This window comes from Schistocerca serialis, chromosome 4 (genome assembly GCF_023864345.2).
Source record: "Schistocerca serialis cubense isolate TAMUIC-IGC-003099 chromosome 4, iqSchSeri2.2, whole genome shotgun sequence".
NCBI lineage: Eukaryota > Metazoa > Arthropoda > Insecta > Orthoptera > Acrididae > Schistocerca > Schistocerca serialis.
The window spans coordinates 884,873,917-884,901,850 of NC_064641.1; the positions used below are offsets into that span (position 1 = coordinate 884,873,917).

General features: G+C 40.4%; 1 protein-coding gene across 3 annotated transcripts in view; it reads left to right on the forward strand.

Annotated features, from left to right (window-relative positions):
* The window catches only part of LOC126473547 (nuclear receptor coactivator 5), a 148,774-nt gene that overhangs the window by 87,113 nt on the left and 33,727 nt on the right, over positions 1 to 27,934 (forward strand). For all 3 annotated transcript variants that reach the window (XM_050100675.1, XM_050100676.1, XM_050100674.1), the window contains 2 exons: positions 6,282 to 6,434; positions 14,842 to 15,041. In XM_050100675.1, coding sequence (XP_049956632.1) covers positions 6,282 to 6,434; positions 14,842 to 15,041 — 353 coding nt within the window. The remainder of the gene's footprint in view (positions 1 to 6,281; positions 6,435 to 14,841; positions 15,042 to 27,934) is intronic.

Here is a 27,934-nt window from a genome sequence, read left to right on the forward strand (position 1 = left end):
AGAAATATTACAAAGTGCAAGGTAAAGAGAAGAAAATAAATATACTGTTGCAGAAGTGAATCATCAGAGGCCATCTAATGCTCCTTGTGGTCATTTAAAATCAGCTGCTGTGCCTCCTGATGCATCATACTTTAAAAGTGGAACAATTATATTCATAGTGTGCCCTTGTGCATTCTTGGGTTACATGTGCAATAAATACAACTTAAGAAGTTATTTATGTTGAAAACTATGACTTAATCATTGTCTTTCATTATTTGAAATATAATCAACCGCAGTTTAGAATATCCAATGGTGATTTGGATAAATAAGGACAACTCCTCTGATAAAATGAAGTCACCATATTTGCTCACTACTGCGATGGGATGCATATAAATGTATAAAAAGCAAAGAAACTGAGCCACATAAGTAACACAATAATTGTTAAAGACACAGGATTTGGCCAGCTAAGTGTGTGTGTGTGTGTGTGTGTGTGTGTGTGTGTGTGTGTGTGTGTGTGTGTGTGTGTGTGTGTGTGTGTCATCTCCCCCCCCCCCCCCCCCCCCCTTTATTGCTGTGTGACAACATTATCTAAGATCTAGGTTGTCCTGGAGGAACGGCTCAGCCACATGCTGCACACCTGTAGAATGTGTAGACAAGTAGGAACACCTATGTCAGCCCTTGTTCATTGAAAGCACATAATAGCTACCATATTCTTCAGCCACACTACATCAGATCATCCGGCAAACATACTGGGCACAAGATATCATCAGAAAATTTACTTTTTAAAAATATTAAAAATTTTTGTTCCATTTTTAATGTACAACATAAAAGCAAACGTGCCATTTGATTTTAAATGACCACAGTGGGTGCTAGATGACACTTGGCTTGTTACTTTTGAAACAGTATACTGGGTATAGTTTTCCCTCTATCTTGTACTTTTTAATGTAGTAACAACTGTTTATATTTCATAGTAATTTTGCATTTTTTTCTGTATTTTTACTTGTGATGATGATAATTAGAGCCAAAACCATTTAACTATCATAAACCCATCAGGCACAATCAGTAAAACTGTGAATAAAAAAAGCATTGTAAGTCTGGTGGCTGTGGCAGAGGACTTAGAAGAGCAGTTGAACAAAATGAGTAGTGCCTTGGAAAGAGTGTTTTAAGACAAACATCAACAAAAGTTAAAGAAGGGTGCAGGAGTGTAGATGAATTAAATTGAGTGGTGCTGAGGGAATTAGATTAGGAGATGCCAGATAAGTTTTACTATTTGACCAAGAAAATAACTAATTACAAACAAAGATGCAATGGAATACCAAGAAGAGCTTTCTTGAGCAAGATAAATATGTTTACATTGAATGTACATTTACATGTTAGAAGTCTCACCTGAAAGTATTTTTCTGTCGTGTGGCGTGTGGTTGTGTATGAAAGCGAAACTGGATGACATTTGGATAAATAAGGACAACTCCTCTGATAAAATGAAGTCACCATATTTGCTCACTACTGCGATGGGATGCATATAAATGTATAAAAAGCAAAGAAACTGAGCCACGTAAGTAACACAATAATTGTTAAAGACACAGGATTTGGCCAGCTAAGTGTGTGTGTGTGTGTGTGTGTGTGTGTGTGTGTGTGTGTGTGTGTGTGTGTGTGTGTGTGTCATCTTCCCCCCCCCCCCTCCCCCCCCCTGCCCCACCCTCCTTATTGCTGTGTGACAACATTATCTAAGATCTAGGTTGTCCTGGAGGAACGGCTCAGCCACATGCTGCACACCTGTAGAATGTGTAGACAAGTAGGAACACCTATGCCAGTGTATAGGAGAATAAGAAGCTTCTGATAAATGGTTTTGTAGAAGAATGGTGTAGATTGGATGGGCAGAGATTGATTAAAGATACTAAATTGAGTTGGAGAGATTAGTGCTCTGGTAAAACTTTAGAAGGGATCAGTTGATAGGACACATCCTGAGGTATGAAGGAATAGTTAATTTGCTTATGTAGGAAGTGTGGGTCCTAAATGTTAGAGGTAGGTCAATGTTTGATACAGTAAGCTGGTTCAGGTGAATGTAGGTTACAGAAGTGGGTACCGAAATGGAGATGCACAAGGTAGACTACCCAGTAACATAGAGGGATACATCAAATCAGTCTTCCGATGGAAGACACCACATACTGCTACTGCATACCATCGTGGCGTGTATGCAAATTAATTTTTAAATTTTTTTGTGTCTTAAACCAACACGTTCGGATGTAGCTTATTAAAGTGATCATGTGGCTAGGTATCTATTTTGCAGCAAATAAAGTGTATGTCATTGTTTTCTCCTCATTTATATATAGCTCACATTTTTTTAGAGCTGACTGTTATTTGAAAAAGTTGCAACACTTGTTTGCTTCTTTGCTGACTAAATTAACTTTTTAAGCATGCAAAACTTCTATAGATTTACACTTTGTGCCAAGCCTGGATGCAAACCTGGAATCCTATTTTTCATGGCAAGTGGTCTTACCAACAAGATTTGCAGATACTACCTATGACCCATTCAAGTCCCAAATGAACACAATTTTCACCTAAAAGAAAGTTTTGAAACAGCATGTGCACACACTGCTGTCTAGTGACTCACTTTAGTACTCTCAAGCATGTATTGATGTAATCTGTAGGCTGTGGCTTTAGTTTCTGATTGTGAAGACTCAAATTTGGTTTTAGAAGAGGTCTCCGTCTAGTGGTAAGAGTTGACTGAATGTACTGACAGGTACTGTGTAAATACTCTTCAATTAATCTGTGGGCAGATAGTGAGTCTTCTTTCGTAGCAGCTGTTGTTGAATGCACAGATTAACTTAAATCTTCAAGATTATTATTTGATGTTGGAGTCCATTGACATATTGGAAGGTAACAGCCATAGAAAGAGGACAATTCTCAAGTACAATCACACAAGCAACTGACACTCATAAAATACCGGTGGTAAACAGGGGGAGAGGAGTAGTCAGAAATGCTCACATTTGACCTATTTGTCAGTGATAGAATACTGTGCTGAGCATAGCAGAGGAGGACTGCCTTCCTTCAGTCACACATTGTTAAAATTAACAGCTAATTCAATATCTCTCTGCCTTCTGGGTGTACATCTGTAATAACAGGCCAAAAAAGAATTTTTTTGGATTGATCAGCTGAAACATGAGTGTTATTGTAGGAAATTTTGTGTGAGAAAATTCTGTGAAAACTATGAAATGGCGCAAAAAAGGGGGGGGGGTGTAGTTACAGGAAATTTTGGCATCTTGAGTTAAGCTGATTTTACAAAAGATAGTAAAAGTCCAATATACTGGGGATTTGGATTATATGTTGTATAGATCTTATTACAATCTGCATATTGCATGTTTGTAGTATCATTTATCCCTGCAACCTTCAAGCCTTGAAAACAATAACCAAGAGAGATAGGTGTAACTAAATTCAGCTTTGGATTTATCTTATTATATCATTGCTTTGAAATGTGAATACACACCTCACAGTAGTTATTATCGCCGTCTGCAAAATTACTAACAATTCTTGACAATAATTGAACTGAGCAGAGCCATAATGCACATCTACATCTACATCACTACTCTGCAGATCACACTTAAGTGCCTGGCAGAGGGTTCATCGAATCACCTTCACAATATTCACAATAATTCTCTATCATTCCACTCTTGTACAGCGTGTGGAAAAAAACAAATACCTATATCTTTCCAGGTGACCTCTGGTTTCCCATATTTTATTATGACGATCATTTCTCCATGTGTAGGTTGTCGTCAACTAAATAATTGCACATTCAGAGCAGGAAGTTGGTATTTGGAATTTCGTGAAAAGTCCTGCCGTAGCGAGAAATGCCTTAGTTTTAATGAAGTCCATCCCAAAGCCCATATCATGTCTGTGACTGTCTCTCTCCTATTTCTCAATAATACAGAATGTTCTTCTCTTATTTGAACATTCTCGATGTACTCCGTTAATCCCATCTGGTTAGGATCCCACACCACCCAGCAGTACTCCAAAACAGAATATGCAAGCCTAGTATAGGCAGTCTCTTTAGTAGCCCTGTTGCAACATCTAAGTGTTCTGCCAAGAAAACAATTATTTGGTTTACCTTTCCAACAACATTTTCTGTGTGTTTTTTGCACTTTAAGCTGTTTGTAATTGTAATTCCTAGATATTTAATTGAATTTACAGCCTTTGATTTTATCATGTAACTGAAGTTTAATGGATTCCTTTTAACAGTCATGTGGATGACCACACACTTTTCTCTTAAGTCAAAGTCTAGATTTGGACATACTTATCACAATCTCATAGAAACAAAAAGCATTTTCTGTTAACAGTGAACTAAAAATTATTGATCACGTGAAGAATGATGCAAAAACAAGCTTAACATGTGAGTGTGTTGTATCTGACAGAACAATCAGTGTGTGGATAAAAGAATGAATTAAACTTAGAAGTTTTGCAAACACAGTTGAAAATGGTGTGGTAATGGACATAAACAGGACAGGACTATGAAAAGACAGTGAATGTGGCAAATACTTTATGAATACTTTTAATAAAGTAAAGTGAAGGTGTGCCACTTTCTGAGCCAATTATTAAATCCCAAGTTGCAAAATTTCGCCTCCAATTTAGCCAGCAACAAAGACTTTTTTGCTGCCAACGAATGGTGAATATACTTCACGTTGTCCTTAGATTCTACTCAGAGCCATGGTATGTGTAAATTTAAGTGCTCAAGTGTATAATTGTTATGAAATGGCACTTGCTTCCATGTAAAGTGTCCAGGAAATGAGATGGGTTTGAAAACAAAGACAGAGTTATGTCATCCAAATGATTCAGGTAGCATAAGCTGAAACCTAAACAAATAAAGACAGAATTAATCACATCCAAATGATATATGTAGCATAAGCTGAAACCTCTTTGTATAGGCTAGATTATAAGCCCGAGATGTTTGAAGCATGTAATCCCATCATCAATACAAAATTGGCTTCACCTAAAAACACATTAATTCAGCTGATGGTTTGTCATATGAGCATGCAAGGCTTATCACCGTGAATGGCTCACTTCACCAGTAAATTTAGATGAGATTGAAACGTCCTTGAAATCTGTAAATCTGAAGACTGTTACATATTCAGTACACCTGGCGAAACAAAAGCACCAGTCTGGCCACAAATGTTCCATTCAACCATATTCAACAGATGAAGAAAACAAAGTGACACAGGTTTCAGCAGCAGTGACATCTTGCCTGTGTATGATGTTCTATAATGCATTATTGATCTTGAACTGCCAGGCAGTTGTTGAGAACAAAAAACTTACTTCAGGATCACACATGGACATTATTGATTGTATACAAAATGAGCATGTTAAAGTGATCGAATATAAGGTTGAAGGTGAAGAAAGCATTAGCATTGACAATATTCCTAGTACACGTGCAATGTGACTAACAAAAACAAAGCTGTTATCAGAATTGGGAGACTAAGTGAAAGAAACCACATTCAGTTGTTGCACATGAACAATATAAAACACTAAACACAAAAGGAAATGCACAAAATGACCCAATAAAACAAGCTGACTGCTTAGAGCAGTGGAAAGCTGAACCTACAGTTGTTTACTGAGTATACTGTTGCAGCCAGTTCTGCTACTCTTCATTGCTCACTTTGAAACCGTGAACAGAGCTTGTTTTTGGAGTACTAGCTGTAACAGCTTACATATTTGTAGCAGCTCCAAATTTTTTACATTTCTAGCTGTGTTTGATGCAAGGAAACAGTGGTAAACTGTGATGAACTACCACGTAACAGACTTTTCACAGCACAGTTTCATTAATGTTTTTGTTTTTTAATATCTTGCCTCTCAACTGAATGATAACAGATGATTACATAAAAAAGAAATGTTCACAGCAAGACAGATGGTCTATTATTCTGGCACCCATCTCTGTAATACCTTGTGGTTCTCTGGATCCTTAGTGATCTGCCTCCTTACTGATTTGCCTCCCTTGTCCCACTTCCCTCAATTGTTTCTTTTTCTCTTCCAAATGTTAGGAATATAATTTTTTACTTCTTCATATGCTTTTTGTTAGCTGTACAGGACGTAGTGCCTCATAAATAGTGGCTATGAATATATGTAATTGTATATAATTGTAGTTCATGATATTTTGATACATCTCTTTAGGGTAAATAAACAGGGTCAGTGTTGTATTATGTTCACTTTTTTAATAATTATGTATGCCAGAAATTTTATGTTTTTGAACTTTTTTCATTTTATTGTATAATCTTGTCGTGTTTTAGTAGGAAACGACCTGATTTTTGTCCATTCAGGAAGGAGCAACCTCCATTTGGTGGTGCACCTTTCAGACCAGGAATGGCAGAACCAAGGAACATTCCACCTAAAGATGTCCGACCACCAAGTAATATTCCGCCAATGGACCGGACAAATGATTGTGAAATAATTGTCTGTAACAAGAGTCAGAGGTGAGTCTACATTTCTCACGCAGGGTTTTCTGCTTGTTTGGATTTTAGGCTCATTGTGTCTGCTTACCTCATCAGGATGAACACTAATAAAGGAATCAGTATTTTTATGGCATAGCTCGTTCAGTTTTTTTCCATTTGGGTTCATTTTGTTATTTTTGTGGTTTCAATAAAAACTAAACAAGACAATATTCGGTCAAGGTGTGTGTGTGTGTGTGTGTGTGTGTGTGTGTGGGGGGGGGGGGGGGGGTTGGGTCAGCATTAATAGAAATTAAGCTTGATTTAGTTTTACACAGTTTGATGAAAGCAACCAGTGTCTTATCAGGAAAGTTTTATTATTATTATTATTATATTATTAGGAAGTCACTAGATCAGAAAAAGTTTCATATACCAATACAAAGTTTCACACTGCTCATAGCAGTGCACAGTGCTCAGAATGCATTAAACAGCTGCCAGTGAAAAATTACAGAGAATGGCTCCACTTTAATCGTACTGTGCTAACATATGCATGGTTAACATTCCTTATGTTTTGATGCTAAATTCTGGGGGCATAAACCTTGTCTTCATTTTTAGCATATTTATGTGGATTTTAAGGGAATTATTTCCTCGCACTTTCTAGTGTAACACTTGCTCTCGAATTCAGTCAATGGTGCAACCCTTCTGCTGTTATGTGATGCCAAGTGAATTCATCAGTGGTGCAATCGTTCTGCTGTTATGCCATCACAGTTTTGAATGTTGTAGTGAAAGTATGTTTTAAGTTGATTCCAATTTACGAGGCATTACATTTAATCTTGCGGGTACCACAGAATGATTGTTACCTACATCCGTAACTGTATAAAAGCATATATTTACTGCAATTATTTAAATATGAATTGCACTATATTGCTGAAAGTGACATTACCCTTACTGCAGGTAGAAGTATTGTGACTGATAGAAAAGTAATGCTTGAAGTTTCTACTAGTCAGCTGCCTTGTAACATTTCTCTCTCTCTCTCTCTCTCTCTCTCTCTCTCTCTCTCTCTCTCTCTCTCTCTCTCTCTCTCTCAACTTTGGGAACTTTATAGTCACTGTAGAATGAAACTGATTTGTTTATCAAACCTTTTGGATGTTATAAAAAATCGTAGTTTTGCTGGCATAATGTACATTGTATAGTTGCTTGGATGGAGTTTGTTGATGCATACTAGCCTTGTGTCAAGAGACTGGTTTTTCAGCCTACTCTACATGCTGCATACAAGCAACTCAAGACCTGAAAAAGAACGTAAACAAGAGCCTTTGTGACTAATGCTCAGACAGTTTTGCTGTAGACCAACTCTATTAATGCCTTTGAATGAGCTTAGAAGTGTGCATGAGGTGTGTAGAATATTCCTCAACCTGGCAGGGAGTTGGCACTTACCAATATAAGTTTTTGTTGTGTTTGTGATATGTGGTAATGTAAGTCAAGTGTCCAGTTGATTTCTGGAATAGTTTCGTTCACTTGTCTTTTTAAAAGTAGTTTTGATGTGTGTATATTTCATTCAGTGGATAAACTTAACTTAGGACAGTTTATCAGCAACACAAATTCATCCAAAGCTTTGAGCAAAATATGAGCCTCATTTTGTTTTGGTCCCTAGACCCTTTTTCAACTGAGAAACAAGAGTCTGGTTTCTCTGCAAAGGATAGGTTACTGAATGGCGTGAACAGGTACTTCAATGGGAGACTCTAACTTGTTGTTTGCATGTTGTTGTGGTCTTCAGTCCTGAGACTGGTTTGATGCAGCTCTCCATGCTACTCTATACTGTGCAAGCTTCTTCATCTCCCAGTACCTACTGCAACCTACATCCTTCTGAATCTGCTTAGTGTATTCGTCTCTTGGTCTCCTTCTACGGTTTTTACCCTCCACGCTGCCCTCCAATGCTAAATTTGTAATCCCTTGATGCCTCAAAACATGTCCTACCAACCGATCCGTGAGTTGTACACGGATAGCCAAATGGTAAGGTCACTGCTCGTGGTAATCGGGAAACCCGGGTTCAAGTCTCGGTCCAGCACAGATTTTCACTGTCGTCATTCCATTCTACAGCTGATGGTAGTCATTATTCGCAATTGCAAAATCGTCTAATATGACAGTATTAGTTTGGAGATAGTGTCCTTGTAACTAGTGCATGCACGGTATCAGTATGTTGCAGAAAGCTGTGTGCAAAAATATGATTTTTCAGAGAATTGTATCTTGTGTTTTATTGATCACAGAGATAAAGAGGTCAAATGATTTGGATAGCCATTGGCCTAGTGACCATTTTTACACCTATCGGAGTAGCTATCCTGCAGTACAAGGTCAAAATTTGAACACTACACACTTCCTCCAACCCAGGCAAATTGAACAAATCTATCAGTTCTTTTGCATTATATGTGATGTAAGGTGGACTTAGGTGACTCTCAAAAGCACCATTCATTCGTGAGCAGTTCATTATAAAACCCTAAAAAAAACAATCATATGTGGGTATTAAATCATACTGTACCAGCTGTGAGGCTGGCCACTTCTGTAATTTCTGTTCATGGCAGATTGTCAAAAATTTTTCCGTATGTTCTTAAATTGATGTTCTTGGATAACTTCATTCAGTATTATTATCTGTTACTGAGATCCAAAGCTTTGAAGTTACATATCTGATCTGAGGCATAAATGTAGTTTTAACTAAAATAGTGAATGCATGGCAAGGATACTAGGGTCATCACAAGGGTCCTGAGGTTGGCCAACAAAGTTTTTAATCAGCATTTATTTACCAGTAGAACTTGGCGATGCACTTTCTCTGTATAATGGGCAATTAACTCCTATACAAATATGCCCAAAGGGGTACTGCAGCGGTAAAAAAAATGGCCTAAAAAGGGTCATAATGCGCCTAAAAAGAACTTAAGATGATTGCCAAAATCTGTTCAAAACTGGAAAGTCTGCCAATTTAATAAAATATTTCTAATAACATTTTTACTTTCTTAAGATACAAATCATAAGGCTGGCATTTTCGATGAATTGCGATTGATTAGCAAAGTATCCAGAAGAAGTGTAAACCAAATGATTTTGTGTTAACCTTGTCTAATGCATACTTATTTTCTGTTCTTATTTGTCAAAGTATATAAATGCATTAAAGTACGTAAATAATCTGTCAAAACTTTACTGAACATAAAAGGCAAATACACTCCTCTTTAAAAGACTGTCAGAAAAGCGGGGAACCTGCTGTCTCATTCCACCTTCTTCACCAAAAATTTTGGCATGCAAACATATTCGTGCTTTTTTTGTGCTGATAGAAATTAGCAGAGAGAGAGTGATTGTGGAAGAGAGAAGAAATAGTGCCTGTGTGTGTGTGTGTGTGTGTGTGTGTGTGTGTGTGGGGAGGGGGGGGGGGAGAGAGAGAGAGAGAGAGAGAGAGAGAGAGAGAGAGAGAGAGAGATGGTGAGAGGGAGAAAGTGGCTGTGAAAGAGAGTGGGAATGAAAAAGAGAGGCGAATTCGAATTGAGACTATACATAGGCTTGGGGTGTCCTCCCAGATCAGCGAACTTTAACGCACAGGTGAACGCATTTTGAACTGAAATTTTAAACGTGTGAGTACATTGGAAAAAATAAGTTGGTTCCTCAGAATTTTTGTACTGCTGACGTATGGTGCAGACGGTGGCATTGGGGAAGAAAGGCAGAAGAAGACAGTGTAAATGAAAGAGGACACAGTGATTGTGGGATATCTGGTAAATCAAGTGGAGAAAGAAAGAGACATTGGGAGAGAGAGACATGTAGGCAGTGGCAGTAGGTACGAATGCATAACCATGAAGAGAGACTGGCTAAAAGGAAGGAAGAGTGCGAATATGTTCACATGCCAAAAGTTTTTGGGCGGGGAAGGCAGAATGAGGTTTGAGGCAGCTGGCTCGCAACTTTTCTGTCAGTCATTTAGAGAAATTGCCACTGGTTGAAAATTGTTTGTGCTGTCGCATTGTTGTTCCACGCAGCCGACTTGCAAAGGTGTATGCAGTAAACTTCCACATTGTCCTGCTTCGAAGAAATTTGGCAGATAGTATCATAGTGGGGAGTTCTATGTGTATATGCTTTAAAAGGCACTGGGGGCAAACAACAACATTTGGAGGGCTTGTGGTTGAAATGCTCTTGATTGGTCACAGTGCTGTCTTTCCATTCTAATGGTCAACAGAAGTGTACTTAGGTAGGAGAGTTTAAAACTTTGTAGGTGGTTGAGAAAGTGTACTGGGAGGTGTAGGTGGTTGAGAAAGTGTTCTAGGAGATATCTGACTTGAGTAAAGGATGTGGAAAAGAACTTCAGTGCAGTATATGCCACAAATGCACCTGAAATTACAGGTGTGGCTCAATATTGGTAATTCCATAACCCAGGCTGTGTAAGGTTGAGTTTCTTTCCCTGTGTTGGAGGGGTTCTAGTCCAGCAGCTGCCATATACATGTTCTGATGCAGAATGATCAGTTAGCAGTGTACATATTCTGCCTGATGAGAGGATGACAGATACTGTCTAATGAAATGGTTGAAGGCTCTTAATGAATCAAATATCTGCACTACATGATACAAAGAAACGTATGTTGACTTGCCTCCATGAAGTGTCATCCACCTATGGGAGATGCTCATTGTCTTTTTGCTTGGTCAAACAGCAGAAACACCGGGGTGGCAGGACTTGATGCCATTGATGAGTTTTATGCAATGGTTCTTGAAAGTGCTGTGCTGTTGCTGTCTGCTGCTGAAGTTGTTACATTAACTGTTGAGTGGTTTCCGTGCTTCCCAACACTTCATAGTTCAAAAATAACATCATGGTTGTGCTATCTCACAATCATGTCATCACCATATTTGCAGACAGCAATTGACATTTATTTCTACATAAAACTTGATACAGTTACATGAAAGAAATGTGGCATCATAAACATGGGAACAGATAACTTCATCGTTTGCTGAGCCAGGCAGGTCACAAGATGAAACCCTTTCCTATTCCCGGCCCAAGCAATAGTGCAGCAGCAGTAGCAGCAGCAGCAGCAGCAGCTGACAGGCAAAGTCCAAATGGGAAACCAAACACAATGCAAAGAAACACCCAGTTCACCATGTAAGTCACATAGAGATCACTGTAGGATGGTAGCAAAGGCCAACAATGAACCAGCTTATATAATCAGCTTTATTTGTGCAATAGAATTCTTTGATCTATTTCATTTGTGCTTCTCCTCTGCATGTGGTTTAATACAATATCTTTTCTGTCCCATGATATCATGCTGTTGCAGTATTTATAGAATACTATAGCTTCATCAGGCCATAAAGACCTTGTGCTTTGAACTCCCATGCTCCCTCGTTGGCAGCAGTTGTGTGCTTCGGCATGTTTACAATTACAAAAACTGTATCTGGGAATTTGATCAAAATAAACAGTGACAAAGCACAAGAATACATTGTCAGTACTGCACTATTTGGACAAGTATGTGAAACATAACAACCGCCCTACATAGCAAAAGATCTTGCAGTGGGATGAATTTTGACTTTATAAATACAATTGTAAATAATTCGCTTTCAGCACAGAAACTGTTCAAACTACTTTTGATACCAGTGTCAACGCAATCCAGTCGCTGTTAAATGACATTATATATATGTTATAAGCTGAGTTTACATTAGCTTTCATACTCCAGGTAATCTCAAAGAGGTACACTCTGTCCCTTTGGTCTTGCATGAGACACTTTAAGTGACTTATTAGGACATCAGTTGTGCTCTTGGTCAGGGGTTTGCTGCAAAACGCCAGACAAGAGAAATGTTTCATTCTTTGCATGCGTACATCGTCGACAATTCTTCTTGGTGAATTAAAACCATGTGTCAGACCAGCACTCAGAATTTCAAATCAGCAAACACACTGCTGCAGAGGGAATATACATTCTGGAAACAATCCCACAGGCTGTCACTAAGCCATGTCTCTGTAGTATCCTTTCTTCCAGGAGTGCAAGTTATGCAGGAGAACTTGTAAAGTTTGGAAGGTACAAAATGAGGTATTGGTGGAAGTAAAGCTGTGGGGATGGGTCATGGGTTGTGTTTGGGTAGCTCAGTCAGTAGAGCACTTGCCCACAGAAAGCAGAGGTACCAGGTTTGAATCCTGGTCTGGCATACAGCTTTAATCATTCCACTGCAGAGTGAAAATTCATTCTGGAGAAAATGATTGTTTGTCTTCAGTGCTGGAACATTGAAGTTATGTTGTAACATTGAAAAGGTAGAACTTACAGAACTGAATTGACCACAGTTCCCCAGACACGAAATCAACGAGCTAGAAAAAACATACAGATATACATTTACTAGGATGTCACCTTATCACTGCCATTTCAACCCAAACAATGGAACCTTGAAGTTACTCCTATCATTACCATTTACCCACGTATTATGTCAATTTTTTGTCCCAGCCCCAACTGCATTAAATGGATGTTAAAACGACTCATTTATAAATTTTCCCTTCCTCCTTAGTGCTTTCAGAGTTGATGGTATTGTAAGCTGGAGTGAATCGGGTTTTTAATATCATTCATTTACTGTAGTGATATTGCAATACAAATTTGAAGTGTTAACTGTACAACCTTGATGATGGTACATTCACGTGTTAATTTTTTATTCATAATTGCGCTTATTATTTTAATTGTTGACTGGTTTCACCTCACAAGGTGAGGTGAATTTTTATTTATTTTGTATGTACAAACCAAATTGGAATCTGATCACTATTTTGAAGCTTAAAAAAATATATTGGTATATTCACAACAACGTATTACATTTTCTATCCAAAACAAGTTTTTGTAGGTTAATTAAATTCAAAATTACTGCTTCAAAAACACTTGCATTCAGGAAAATTTACAAGCAAATATCAGTTTCAGTAAGTATATGACATTATCAACATGAAACATATTTACTCAATAATAAAATCATCTATTCCATCAAGTATATATTTACCTTGCCTTCATTTTAATTTGACTCTTGATGTTCTGTATCACTGTTAGGTGTTCTGGAGGTAGAATCAGAATCATATGATAGGGACTCCTTGCTTTCAGCACTGTAAGTATCATTTTCATTGCAGTCCCTTATAGCAGTACCTATTTGTGGGGTTAACATGAAGTGCTTTGCTTGCCGTGACTTTCCTTTTGTTAGATTAAAGCGAACCTATTTCAGTGGCATTTTGAAGGCTGTTGTCCAAGAAACGTCTTGTTATTCAGTATCATATGTATCTGTGTCTTCTGGAATCTGTCATCGGGGCAATAAGGAAAAATTCCTGCTTTTCCAAATCCACGGTCTGTTGTGTGGAATGAAAATTATTTGCATCCTTACTTCCATCAGGAAGCTCAAGTCCTTAACCCAGAAAAGTTTCCGTGCCACATTGACTTCTGCCTGTACTTTTTGTGGAAGTGTGCCATTCCACCTGAATTCACACACTTTGTACTTTTTACAGATGAGGCATCCATCGTTCACAAGGGAAGGTATCTTCAACAACCACAATCAACATTTGTGCACAAGGAAAAATCCGCTAGCTGCCTTTGTTTGTGGTCACCAAGAGCACTTCACCATCATCATTTGGGCTGGTTTGATAGGCAGTAACATGATTGCTCCATGGATGCTCCCCCAACGACTGAATGCAGATACTTAAAATTTGTCAGGGAAACACTGCCTGAGTTGTTGGAACATGCTCCACTCACCTGTGGCAGCATATATGGTATTGGCATGATGGTGCATCTGCTGACTTCTCTCATGGGGTGCGATATCATTTGGATGGTATTGGATAGGGTGCAGTGGACCGTTGGCATGGCTTGCATGTTCCGTCGATGCTTGATGCCCCTTGATTTTTTGTTTTGTTTTGGTACACCTGAAATCTGTTGCTTATGAAATATCTGTCAAGACAGATGAAGTGTTAATAGTGTGAATTATGCCAGCTTCTGATGTAATCCCCACTTTGCCAGGTGTGTTTGAAAGGGTGTGATAATCACTTGGATGTTGTTTTCTGGAATGCATTCAAGCAGAATGATGTAATTTTGAGCAGTTTTTATTACTGTTTTCAAATAAAGGTCACAAAACATGTGCCCCATCTTCTTTTGCCTCAGTGTCTCTGAGAAAATCAAAACGTTGACCTGCTACCATGTCAACTCGGATGACGCATTATATGCTACCTTCCTGGCAGTGCTTAACACTGTTAAATGATGCCTGGTGCTGAAAGTTAAGAGTTGTGGGTATGGGTTGTTATGCGAAAGTTGCTTGTTATGACCCACTCTACCAGCCCTCTCATTTTTTACATTCATTTTAGAAATATCCAGTAGTTTCACAAATATGGGTAAAGAAAATGCTGCCTGTCAATCCAGTAGTGAAACAGTATAGTCAGCCAAGTTTGTTTCTATTTTGGTTTTTGCCTGCTGTGTAAGTACATTTGCAATGCTTTGTCTGGTTTCAGGGAATATGCCGAATATATTGAACACTGGTTGAAAGGAGTTGGTCTTACTGTTGATTTATTATTCCCAAATGAGGAAGTGCCCCTAAGTAGGGTACTAGCAAATATAGCAAGCCGTGGAACATTGTATGCAATAGTGGTTATGCCACAGAATGAAGAGCATCGCAGTCTCACGTTAAACATTCTTCATGGCTTGCCACAAGGTATTTCTGTTTCATGTTTGAATGTAGATTGAATTCGTATTTAAATTTCCTTGGTGTTGTGACTTTTAAGTTCATCAGAATATTTCAAATATTTATAGAGTATGTCTATAGACTGAAGCAGTGAGTGAAAATTTTTACCAAGGCTGGGAATCAAACTGGGGTCTTGTGCTTATTAGGCAGGTCTGTTAGCCATGAAGGTTCAATGCTGAGGTGTTATTCCACAACATGGAGAGCCTCAGCAATTCTGCTTGTATGTAAGGGGGAATTTAAAGTAGACTGTGGCGGCAGTGAGAATTTGGATCAAGGAGGGAGGTGTGCCAGGGTAATCCGTGCAGTTGTGTGGACCACTGTACCAAGGTGGCTTAGTGGCTAATGCACCTGCCTGGTAAGCAGGAGATCCAGGTTCGGTTCCCGGACTTGGTACAAATTTTCGCTCACCGCTTCAGTCTATATTCATAAAATTATATCTGTATGAGTCCAGCTAAGTCTCTGAAAGTGTGTAATTTCATTCTGTAACTATAGAGTAACCATAGTGTAGGGACTGTTTTAATTTTTACAATTACTATTTACTGGTGTGTAATGATATTTATCAAATTCATCATTTAAAAAATACATTCTGTAACACAGATATTCAATTAATAGTCATTGTTATTTTAATTTGAAATTTAGTTACATTTCCTGTCATTCTTATCTTAGCATATATATGGCAGTAACAGTCTTAAAAGTAACTGCAGTGTTTAATTAGCTTTCATTCTCAGAGTTGTAATGACAGTAAATTTTGGCGATCAACAATATATGCAAATCGTAGCCAAGGCTTTATTGTGGTAACTGGGTCTAAGAGTTCGCAAATGATTTGCATAGACCATTCAATGCTAACATTTGAGTTAATAGTCATTAATGAAGCAAAGCCTATAAACAAGTTCATGGCAGTATGAAAATTCACTGACAATGAAGTGAATGTTTGTATGAAGTAAGTACAAGATGAAGAATGTGTTTAAAAGGATACTAGTTCTACATGATATGTTGAGTTGCAGACAGGCACAACAAAAAGACTGCTAAACAAGTAAGCAAGCTTTCGGCCAAAAAGCCGCCTTCTTCTTCTCCTCTCTCTCTCTCTCTCTCTCTCTCTCTCTCTCTCTCTCTCTCTCTCACACACACACACACACACACACACACACACACACACACACACACACACAGCAACTCTCACACATGATGATGTCATTATTCCATCCTGGATTTTCCATTGTTTTAGTTCTTCACAAAAAATTTTCTGGGACTCCAGAAGGTAAGATTTTGTGCCCTGAAGCAGTTATTTGTGATGTATGTGCAGGAGAAACTCAATGCAGGCTTCCCCATTAACCGAGAAGTTATCGAAATAAAGGTGGCATTTCCTTTAAAATAAATATGGTCTTATGTGTGTGAGGATGATGAAAATGGCTAAACTTGAAATGAAAGATAATGGCAATAATTATGATGTGATCACGCAGACTGGTAGCATTAGATGGTAGGGGTGGGGGGGTCATGTTTTGAAAGTAAATATCCTTGTAACTTATTAGTTTTTATTTGCTTTTTTAATGCTGCAATTTAAGCAACCAGTAATTTTCAGAAATGTATAACTGATAATGTTGGCTTTTTTGTTAGATTTGAAGATATTTTTTGTCAATAACACAACTTGTAATTTCGATAAGGCAGTATTTGGTAAAAATAAGAAAAAAATATAAAAGTATCTTCAAAAACCTGAGTTCATCTATATTAAGGGGCCCATTATCATAGGGTAAATATGATCGATTTTGTTACATGAAAAGACTACAGAAATTGATCTAAAACATACTGCACCTACAATATCAGGGATGTCTACAAAAAGGCATTCTTTTAGTGATGAAATATTATCACTTCAGTCATATGCCATCTGAATAATGTTTTCTGCAGAGTTGAAAATCCTAACCAGAATAAACATATCACCAAAAAATATATTTACATTATGCACGAGTATTATGACGCAGAGCGTCGTTATATCGAAAGAAAAGTACAGATTTCTAAATTCTTACCCAAGGCAGAGATATTGCCATATTCACTATGTGATCAAAAGTATCCGGACACCTGGCTGAAAATTACTTAAAAGTTCGTGGCGCCCTCCACCGGTAATGCTGGAATTCAGTATGGTGTTGGCCCACCCTTAGCCTTGATGACAGCTTCCACTCTTGCAGGCATACATTGAATCAGGTGCTGGAAGGGTTCTTGGGTAATGGCAGCCCATTCTTCGCGAAGTGCTGCACTGTGGAGAGGTATCGATGTCGGTCGGTGAGGCCTGGCACAAAGTTGGTGTTCCAAAACATCCCAAAGGTGTTCTATAGGATTCAGGTCAGGACTCTGTGCAGGCCAGCCCATTACAGCGATGTTATTGACGTGTAACCACTTCATCACAGGCCATGCATTATGAACAGGTGCTCAGTTGTGTTGAAAGATGCAATCGCCATCCCCGAATTGCTCTTCAGCAGTGGGAAGCAAGAAGGTGCTTAAAACATCAATGTAGGCCTGTGGTGTGATAGTGCCATGCGAAACAATAAGGGGTGCAAATCCCCTCCATGAAAAACTCAACCACGCCATAACACCACCACCACCTCTGAATTTTACTGTTGGCACTACACACTCTGGCAGATGACGTTCACCACGCATTTGCCATACCCACACCCTGTTGTCGGATCACTACATTGTGTACTGTGATTCGTCACTCTACATAATGTTTTTCCACTGTTCAGTTGTCCAGTGTTTACACTCCTTACACCAAGTGGGGCGTCGTTTGGCATTTACCAACGTGATGTGTGGCTTATGAGCAGCCTCTCGATCATGAAATCTAAGTTTATTCACCTCCTGTCTAACTGTCATATAACTGTCATACTACTTGCAGTGGATCCCGATGCAGTTTGTAATTCCTGTGTTATGGCCTGGGGATAGATGTTGGCTTATTACATATTACACCCCTCTTCAATATAATAAAATGTAAAATATTTGAAACTAACAGTAATAACATTTGTTTCACATATGATTCTGTCTCGCATACAGACGTACGACTCAAGTGACACCCAATCACCTGACCACGTTTGAAGTCAGTGAGTTCCATGGAGCAGCCAATTCTGCTCTCATGATGTCTAATGACTACTGAGGTTGCTTATACGGAGTGCCTGGCAGTAGGTGGCAGCTCAATGCACCTAATATGAAAAAGTATGCTTTTGGGGGTGTCAGGATACTTTCAATCACATAGTGTAGTACCAGATAATTTCCATATGGCAGAATGAGGTCGCAATTAACACACTACTTTACTGTAGTGACATAGCATTAGAAAACAATACATAATTGTGTCTCAATTATATGAGGAGGTTACATCCACTGTGCAGGTATTACATTACATAGGCTTCACATGAAAAGTGTTAACAACACAGTTTATAGAATGAGTAGCACCAATGAACAACATGGAAAATGTCCATATCACTGCAGGCAGGTCAGTAAACGATGTTTTGCATCAGGGCTTACAAGAAGGCAACTTGTGCCTGATGGTACTACTGGTAGAATATTCATTGAAGCAGAAAAGCTACTGAACAATTTACAAATTGTAGTAAAAGAAACAAAAATTATTGCAATAACAAGAGACAATATGAAATCTTCGTACAATTAAAAATCTATTTTGTAGTTGCCACACAGTGGTGTATAAAATATTTGAAACTAACAGTAATATATAATTCTATGCAACAGCGTATAAGTAAGCAAAAAAAAAATTCCAGTACAGAATCGTATGAAAATGTAAAGTTAACGTGAACCCCAAGTAACTTGTTCAATAGTAAAAAGATACCACATGAGTTCAGAAGTGTGGTGTGGTTTTTCTATCGCCATTCTTAGCCACAGTGTCCTGTGAGGAACATTTTGTAAATAACTCGTAAACTGGCTGGCAATTAATAACGAAAAGACATGTGAATTAGAACCTAGCGAACAACTGCAGCAAGGACCAGTCTTACAAGTAGAATGTCCTCATATCTACATGTGACAGAAAATACTATACATTAATACATATGTTTATAAGATGTAGCCCAGTGTTCATGTAAATGGTAGTTGAAAAAATTGTATAAGTGTAATGAGGTAGAGACTAAAAGCAGTATATAGAAATCATAACTGTCATATTAGCCAACAATTCACAACCAGTTGAACTGCTACATTGTTACTATTAAGTTTATTATTATCAAAGACATTAAGCTACTTTTCATAAGGAATGCATGTATGACAATGAATAATAACATAATACTTCTGGTATTTAATTTATGTCATTTTAATTGGAGGGCACATGGCATTGCTTTCTGGTATGATTACCTTTATACATTCTAGACTTTTTACATACACATAGATCTTGGGCTACATGCGACATAAAAATTTGGGTAAATTACGTCTACCAGCAGTTTGCGTTTAATATGACATTGATAATTTCTGCTGTGCTGTTGTTAATCTGAACCTTCTTACACTTATACAGTGGTTATGTCTACCATTTACATAGACATTATTTGGACTAATGTATAGTGCTTTCTGTCATATGAATATAACAGGATCTTACTTCCTACTTCTGACTGTTTTCTTACAAAGTTCTGAGTCATGTCTCTTCCCTATATTAGTTGCCAAGTATGCAATTTGATTGTAAGATACAAAACTGATTTGTATCTTACAATCAAATTGCATACAAGTGACAAGAAGCTTGCCATTATGCATAAGTGCATGGTTTCAACGATGTGTGGTTCTTCACATATTCTTTATACATATATATACACACACCATGTATAATAAAAACTTTCATTATTTTCATTCCAGTATCAATTTTAAGTGTATGTTGTTGACATATAATAGTCAGTTGAATGCTTTGTTGGCGTGTTGTTTACTTAAGTGATATACTATTTATAAAATGTGAACAAATTGCATAAGGTTTACAAGAGCAATTATCTAAAAAAATGTTAATTTTTGGACACTGTCACTAACAATGCTGGGGGGGGGGGGGGTTGTCTTACTATGAGACTGTTATAACATAAAGTTTAACACATATATTTCAGAACGACACAACGCATATGAGTCACAGAGTAAGTTGACAACCAAGACATGTGTACACGTTAGCATTCGAATGAGCACTGAGTCCCAGTCTAGCGGCCGCTGCTCGGCTGGCCGCTTAGATGGCGCAGCTGCTGCATGGCTGGCAGACAGCACTGCACGAAGAGGACGCGCGTAATTGCGCGGCAGCACTTCGAATGATCAGCGAGTCACAACACTTTTCCCCCCCTTTGAAATTGTTGCACTGGTCTTGATGGAGGTGTCCTGGAGATGGCAACGTCCATGGGCGTTGTTTGACTCGCCGTAAAGTCTCGAGGAGGAGGCTTCCCGTATGGACGGAAGTGTCCCCGATGATAACGGGTCGAGATGACAGGAGACGTATGGGTCGAATCTGCTGGGGCCCCATGCACCAATCTGCCCGTTGCGGCAAGTCCAGTTGATATGACAAGAGACATGGGCGATGTGTCGTTGTCCTTTGGAGGAGGAGGCAAGTAGATTTGCTCTGACAGAGGATGGTCATCTGGTTCCCGCATGGGCACGTCTCTTGGTGGCGTTCGTTCTTGTGCTGGCATCGCGATGACGGTGAGAAGGCTGCGTAGCGAGTATTGAGAGATGCGAAGTTCCCGAGCGTCAGGTAGAGCTGAAGGTGGTGTAGCAGCATTCGGAACAGGCGTTGCCGGCACACGAGGCCGAAGCTGGTCCGAATGATGCACTGCAACATCCGTGTCCGTCTGGATTTCATTCAGGCGTCTGCCCCGGTGTCGTAAGATGCGGCCCGGGCTCCATGTTGGCCGCCTGCCCTATCCCCGTACCCAGACGAGGTTGTCGGCGGTGAACCGGCCAAGTGAAGGCACCCGCGGCTGTGAGATGGAAGGCCGCAGAAGATGAAGTAGCGTGCGGGACTGTCGGCCATGTAAGAGCTCAGCCGGGCTGTGGTCGCCCATGGGGGTGAAATGGTAAGACGCCAAAAACTGGAGAAGCGCATCATCAGCAGCAGAAGAGGTCAGAAGTTTCCGCATCTGAGCCTTAAATGTGCGGACCAGTCGTTCAGCCTCACCGTTGGGTTGTGGATGGAATGGCGGAGCCGTGACATGCATAACGCCGTGACGAACACAAAAATCCTCAAATTCGGAAGAGGCAAATTGCGGACCATTATCAGTAACAAGAGTAGAGGGGAGGCCTTCCAAAGAAAAAATGCGGGCGAGAGCACTGGTGGTTGCCGTGGTGGTAGGCGTCGTGCAACGGACAATGAAAGGAAAGTTAGAGTAGGCGTCAATTACGAGGAGCCAATAAGTACCTAAAAAGGGTCCCACAAAGTCAGCATGAATGCGCTCCCAGGGCTTCGCAGGCGAAGGCCACGGTGACAAAGATGACTTCGGGGCAGCGGCCTGTGACGCACAAGGGCCGCAGGCAGCGACCATGTGTGCTATTTCAGAGTCGGTGCCAGGCCAGTACACATGACAGTGCGCCAGAGATTTTGTGCGAGACACCCCGGTGCCCTTGGTGAAGGAGGCGCAAGACCGAAGCATGCAAAGACGCAGGTACCACAACACGCGGCGAAGCATTGTCAGTGGAGAGGAGGATAACACCATCCCTAGCCGTGAGGTGGTAGCGCAAAGCGTAGTAGTTCCGCAACGGATCAGAAGTCGTAGCGGATGGACAATCTGCCCAACCCTTCTGATACAGCATAAAACCTGGGAGAGGGTAGGGTCAGAACCCATAGCAGCCGCCAGCCAGTCCCCGGTGATAGGGAACCCGTCCACAACCCGCTGCTTGGCAACATCCAGGTGGAAACACAAAAGTTCGTCCCTATTGAATGCCTGATCAGGACCCATGGGAAGGCGAGACAGAGCATCAGCATTTGCATGCTGAGCCGTTGGCCAGAAATGAATCTCATAATTGAAACGAGGCAAGTAAAGAGCCCAACGCGGAGGCGGTCTGCAGCCTTGTCGGGAAGTGACGTTGATGGATGAAACAAGGAAACAAGTGGTTTGTGATCCGTAACAAGGTGAAATTTTGAGCCATAGAGAAAAACACCAAACTTATGAAGAGCATAAATAATGACCAAAGCTTCTTTCTCAATTTGAGAATACTTTTGTTGGCCATCCATGAGCGTTTTGGAGGCATAAGCAATGGGTTGTTCCAAACCGTCAGAAAAACGGTGCGCAAGGACTGCACCAACCCCGCATTGAGAGGCGTCTGTGGCAAGAACAAGATGTTGGCCAGGTCGATAAGTAGCCAGGCACGGGGCCTGTTTCAGCATAGTCTTCAATTTCTGGAAAGCCATGTCGCATGACGCGGGCCAGTGAAAAGGCACGTTTTTATGCAACAGGCGATGCAACGGCTGAGCCACCGAAGCCGCAGACAGTAAAAACTTGTGATAGTATGCTATTTTCCCAAAGAAGGCCTGCAGTTCCTTAACAGATGTAGGGCGAGGAAGGGCATCGATCGCAGCGACAGTTTGCTGAAGCGGACGAATACCATCCCGAGAGAGTTGAAAACCGAAGTACGTGATAGATGCCTGAAAAAATTGTGATTTCTGAAGATTACACTGAAGACCGGCAGTCTGTAAGACATGAAAAAGTGTGCCGAGATTTTGAAGATGTTCTTCAGTGGTGGAGCCAGTGACAACAATGTCGTCCATGTAATTGATACACCCAGGGACAGGGAGCAATAATTGTTCCAAGAATCGCTGAAAGAGAGCAGGGGCGCTAGCAACTCTGAATGGCAAGCGTTGGTATTGATAGAGGCCAAAAGGCGTGTTAAGGACCAGAAACTGCCGGGAAGCAGCGTCGAGAGGAAGTTGATGATAAGCTTCTGACAGGTCAATTTTAGAAAAATACTGGCCTCCAGCAAGTTTAGTGAACAGTTCTTCAGGACGGGGCATAGGATAAGTGTCGATGAGGCATTGAGCATTTATAGTGGCTTTGAAATCGCCACAGAGACGAATATCACCATTTGGCTTAGCAATGACAACGACAGGAGAGGTCCACTCACTGGAAGTGGCAGGAAGCAAGACCCCTGAAGTAGTGAGACGATCCAACTCCCGTTTTACCCGATCACGAAGGGCCACAGGAATGGGCCGAGCCTGAAAAAACTTAGGCCGAGCAGTGGGTTTGAGCGTGATATGAGCTTCAAAGTCGTTTGCATGGCCTAACCCAGGAGAAAAAAGGTACGAAAATGTCGTCAACAAGGAATCCAGTTGAGCATAAGGAATAGCATCAGAGACAATATTGACAGAGTCATCTATGGAGAACCCAAAACGCGAAAGGCATCGAAACCAAAAAGATTTTCTGTGTTGCTCTGGTCGACCACAAATATGAGAACAGTGCGAACAACGGATTTGTAAGATACCTCAGCATTAAACTGTCCCAAGAGAGAAATCTTCTGTTTATTGTACGTCCGTAATTGCCAAGTGACAGGTGACAGGAGTGGAGAACCCAACTGAAGATACGTCTGAGAATTAATTATAGTGGCAGCAGAACCGGTATCCACTTGCATGCGAACATCCCGACCAAGGATTTGGACTGTGAGGAATAACTTCCCTGAAAGGGAAGAAGTGCAATTGACAGACAACACAGAATCAGAATCAGCGTTATGTTCATGAACATGTATGCAGTCGGATTTGCAAACGGAAGACACATGACCTTTCTTTTTGCAATTGTGACACACAGCCCAACGTTGGGGACAATCCTCGCGCGAATGTTTCCTAAAACACCGCGGACATGAAGGAAGTTGCCGGGGGTTTTGCTGCAGTTTCTTAGCGGGTTGTTTACGGCTAGGCCGAAGCTGCGCGTGGGAGCGCGCTGCGGCCACGTCGGCCGGCGGGGACGGGCCGCACACGTCGTCAACAGCGCACAGAGGTTGTATTTCCCCGACATCACCCCACACCTCTATTTGCGTCCCAGCGGCGCGAGAAATTTCAAAAGACTGCGCAATGGAGAGATCTTCATCGAGAGTGGGATTCTCCAACTGATGGGCACGTTGCCGAACTTCTTTGTCGGGCGCCGACCGGATAATAGCATCCCGTACCATGGAATCGGCATAGGATTCTTTGTGAACGTCAGTAACAAATTGACACTTTCGACTGAGGCCGTGAAGTTCAGCAGCCCATGCACGATAGGATTGATCTGGCTGTTTTTGACAACGATAAAAGGCAACACGAGAGGCTACCACATGCGTTTGCTTTTGAAAATAGACAGACAGAAGTGAGCACATTTCAGCAAAGGACAAAGACGCAGGATCCTTCAAAGGAGCCAATTGCGACAACAACTGATACATTTGAGGTGAAATCCAGGAAAGGAACAGAGACTTACATGGTTGTTCGTCCGTGACATGAAATGCCAAGAAATGCTGTCGAAGACGTTTTTCATAATCAGACCAGTCTTCCGCTGTCTCGTCGTAAGGAGGAAAAGGAGGTAAAGCCAACGACAAGAAACGCCCCTCATTTGACGCCGCGACGAAGTCGCGAATCGCCGCTGTTAGAAGCGTTTGCTGTTCAAGGAGATTTTGCAATAGTTGCTCGACAGTAGCCATGGAACCCTGTGGGTCAACAGTGAAAGGAAAAATCCACTATCTCGTCGCCAATTGTTACAACGTCAAGTTTAACACACATATTTCAGAATGACACAACACATATGAGTCACAGAGTAAGTTGACAAGCAAGACATGTGTACACGTTAGCATTCGAATGAGCACCGAGTCCCAGTCTAGCGGCTGCTGCTCGGCTGGCTGCTTAGGTGGCGCAGCTGCTGCATGGCTGGCAGACAGCGCCGCACGTAGAGGACGCACGTAATTGCGCGGCGGCGCTTTGAATGATCGGCGAGTCACAACAGAGACAAGTTACTTGAGGCTAATGTTAATTTTACAATTTCATATGATTGTGTGTTTTACTTGAATATTTTTGCTTTCTTATACTCTGTTATTTTGTGTCATAGATGAAACAAATGTTATTACTGCTAGTTTCAAACATATTTATATACCACTATGTGGAAGTTAGGGAATTGATTTTTAGTTGTATGAAGGTTTCATATCGTCCATTGTTATTGAAATAGTTTTTATTTCCTGTTGTTATAATTTGTAATTTGTTCAATAGATTTTCTGCTTCAGTGAATACTTTACCAGTAATGCCTTCTGCCAGGACATTGTTCTCTTGTGAGTCCTGAACACCGTTTAGTGCCCTGCCTGCTATAATATGGGCATTTTCCTTCTTGTTCACTGATGCTATGTGTTATAAGGTAATTCATTCTATAAGCTGCTGTTGTTCATGATTCATATGTGGAGTCTATGTAATACAGGGTGTATAAACTCCGGGACAACCTGGAAATCTGGGAGAAACCCGATTCTTTTTATCCGGGAAAAACCTGGGACTTTTTTTAGAATTCTGGAAATTTTTCATTGCTTCAGTCTTCAGTTAAATTTTTGTAATTTTGGCCGGCAAGAACTGATAGTCAACCAAAAACTTTTACTGTATCTCAGTATTGCTGAATAATACTGCAGCAATAAAACATAAACTACAGAATAAAACCAAAATAAGATTTGTTGCGAAGGAAATGCGCCATTTACAGCAACACAACACAGTGCACAAAGTGCATGCCAAAAGCAAGATGTGTCAAAGGGTTTAGGAGGAAGGCTATGGAATACTTCATAACAGCAAACTGCTTCCAATGAGCGCGACATCACAACTGTTTACATTAACTCCGTTTTGAGTAGTTGCCAGCAGGTTCATGCGCGTGTGCAGTTGGGTTATGTATAAGCAGTGCTTTCTCTTGCTTCTGGCTACTTGAAGTGTGGCTGCAACAATAGCAAGAAGCAGTCTAGGAGAGCCTGGGCTCTTCCATTGGAACGATTGTTGCTTTGTCTCTGGGTCATAACTGTAAATCCAGCTCTCGTCACCAGTGATAAGCTGTGGCAAGAAGGTTGGATCATCAATGCGGTCTGACGAAGGTCCATGCTCACTTCAACATGCTGTGCCTTCTGATTGGCACTCAAGCAAACACAGTGTGTTACGGAAATCACTGTGGACATGCAACACATCCTCCCAGTTGAATGCCATTCCGCACACTGACTCATCAGATATGCAGATCTCACCACATAGTGGTTCAAAGATCTACTACTACTACCTGGATGGCAGCACCAGCCCCGAAAATTTTGGATTCCACCTCGTATAGTGGGTCTGTACAAGGGCAGTGTACTCGACAGAAGTATTATGGAAATGGAAGAGTACGTAGATGAAGAAGAGATGGGAGATATGATACTGCGTGAAGAGTTTGACAGAGCACTGTAAAACCTAATTGAAATAAGGCAGTGGACTTCTCTAAAATGAGCAGTCACAGAATCTAGAAAGAAAAACTTAGGTGCAAAGAAACACTGGGTAACAGAAGAAATACATCAGAAGATTGATGAAAGAAGGAAGTAGAAAAATGTTCAGGGAAAGTCAGAAATGCAAAAATGAAAGCCACCTTGGAATGAAGTAAACAGGAATTACAGGCAAGCTAAAGCAAAATGGCTGCACAAAAAAGCGAAGAAATTGAAAAAGAAATGGTTGTTGGAAGGACTGATTCAGCATGTAGAACAGTCAAAACAGCTTTTGGTGAAATTAAAAGCAAGGGTGATAACATTAAGAGTGTAATGGGAATTCCACTGTTAAATGCAGAGAGGAAAGCAAATACATGGAAACAGTACTTGAAGCTCTCTGTGATGGAGAAGACTTGTCTGATGATGTGATGGAAGAAGAAACAGGAGTCAGTATGGAAAAGAGAGGGAAGACAATGTTAGAATCAGAATTTACAAAAGCTTTGGAAGACTTAAGTTTAAATAAGACAGAAAGGACAGATAACATTCCATCAGAATTTCTAAAATCATTGAAGGGATGTGGCAACAAAACAACTATTCACATTGGTGTGTAGAATGTATGAGACTGGCAATGTACCATCAGACTTTCAGAAAAACATCAACTACATAATTCCTAAGATTGCAAGAGCCAACAAGTGCAAAAATTACTGCACAATCAGCTTAATAGCTCATGCATCCAAGCTGCTGACAAGCGTAATGTACAGAAGAATGGAAAAGAAAGTTGAGGATGTGTTACAAAATGATCAGTTTGGCATATGGTAGGTACTGTCACCAAAGAGGCAGTTCTGGTGTTGAGGTTGATAATGTAAGGAAGACTTAAAAAAACATTCATAGGATTTGTTGACGTGAGAAAAGTGGTTGACAGTGTCAAATGGCCCAACATGTTCGAAATTCTGAGAAAAATAGGGCTAAACTATAAGGAATGATAGGTAATGTACAATATTTACAAGGCCAAGAGGGGCCAATAAAAGTTTGAGACCATGCACTAAGTGCCAGGATTAAAAAGAGTGTAAGACAGGGGGGATGTAGTCTTTTGCTCGTACAGTTCAATCTAATTGAAGAAGTAATTAGAAAAATACGAGGGCTATTCAAAAAGTAGGAAACGTTGTGCCATAAAAAAAAAACCACTAAGTATAAGAAAAACATTTTATTATATACATCTGAAAGGGCGGCTGACATACTACTTTTCCACATAGTCACCAAACACATTGAGGCACTTATAGCGGTGGACAAACTTTGAAAGACCTTCGTCATAAAATTCTGCCACCTGAGACTTCAGCCAGTGAGTCACGCCAGCCTGGGATTCCACGTCGTCATCAAAGCACTGCGTTGCAAGCCAGTTCTTCATCTTGAGAAACAAGTGGAAGTCACTTGGAGCAAGATCAGGGCTGTAGGGCGGATGAGGGAAAATTTCCCATTTGAATGAATTAAGGAGTTCTTTAGTGCAGTTTGCTGTG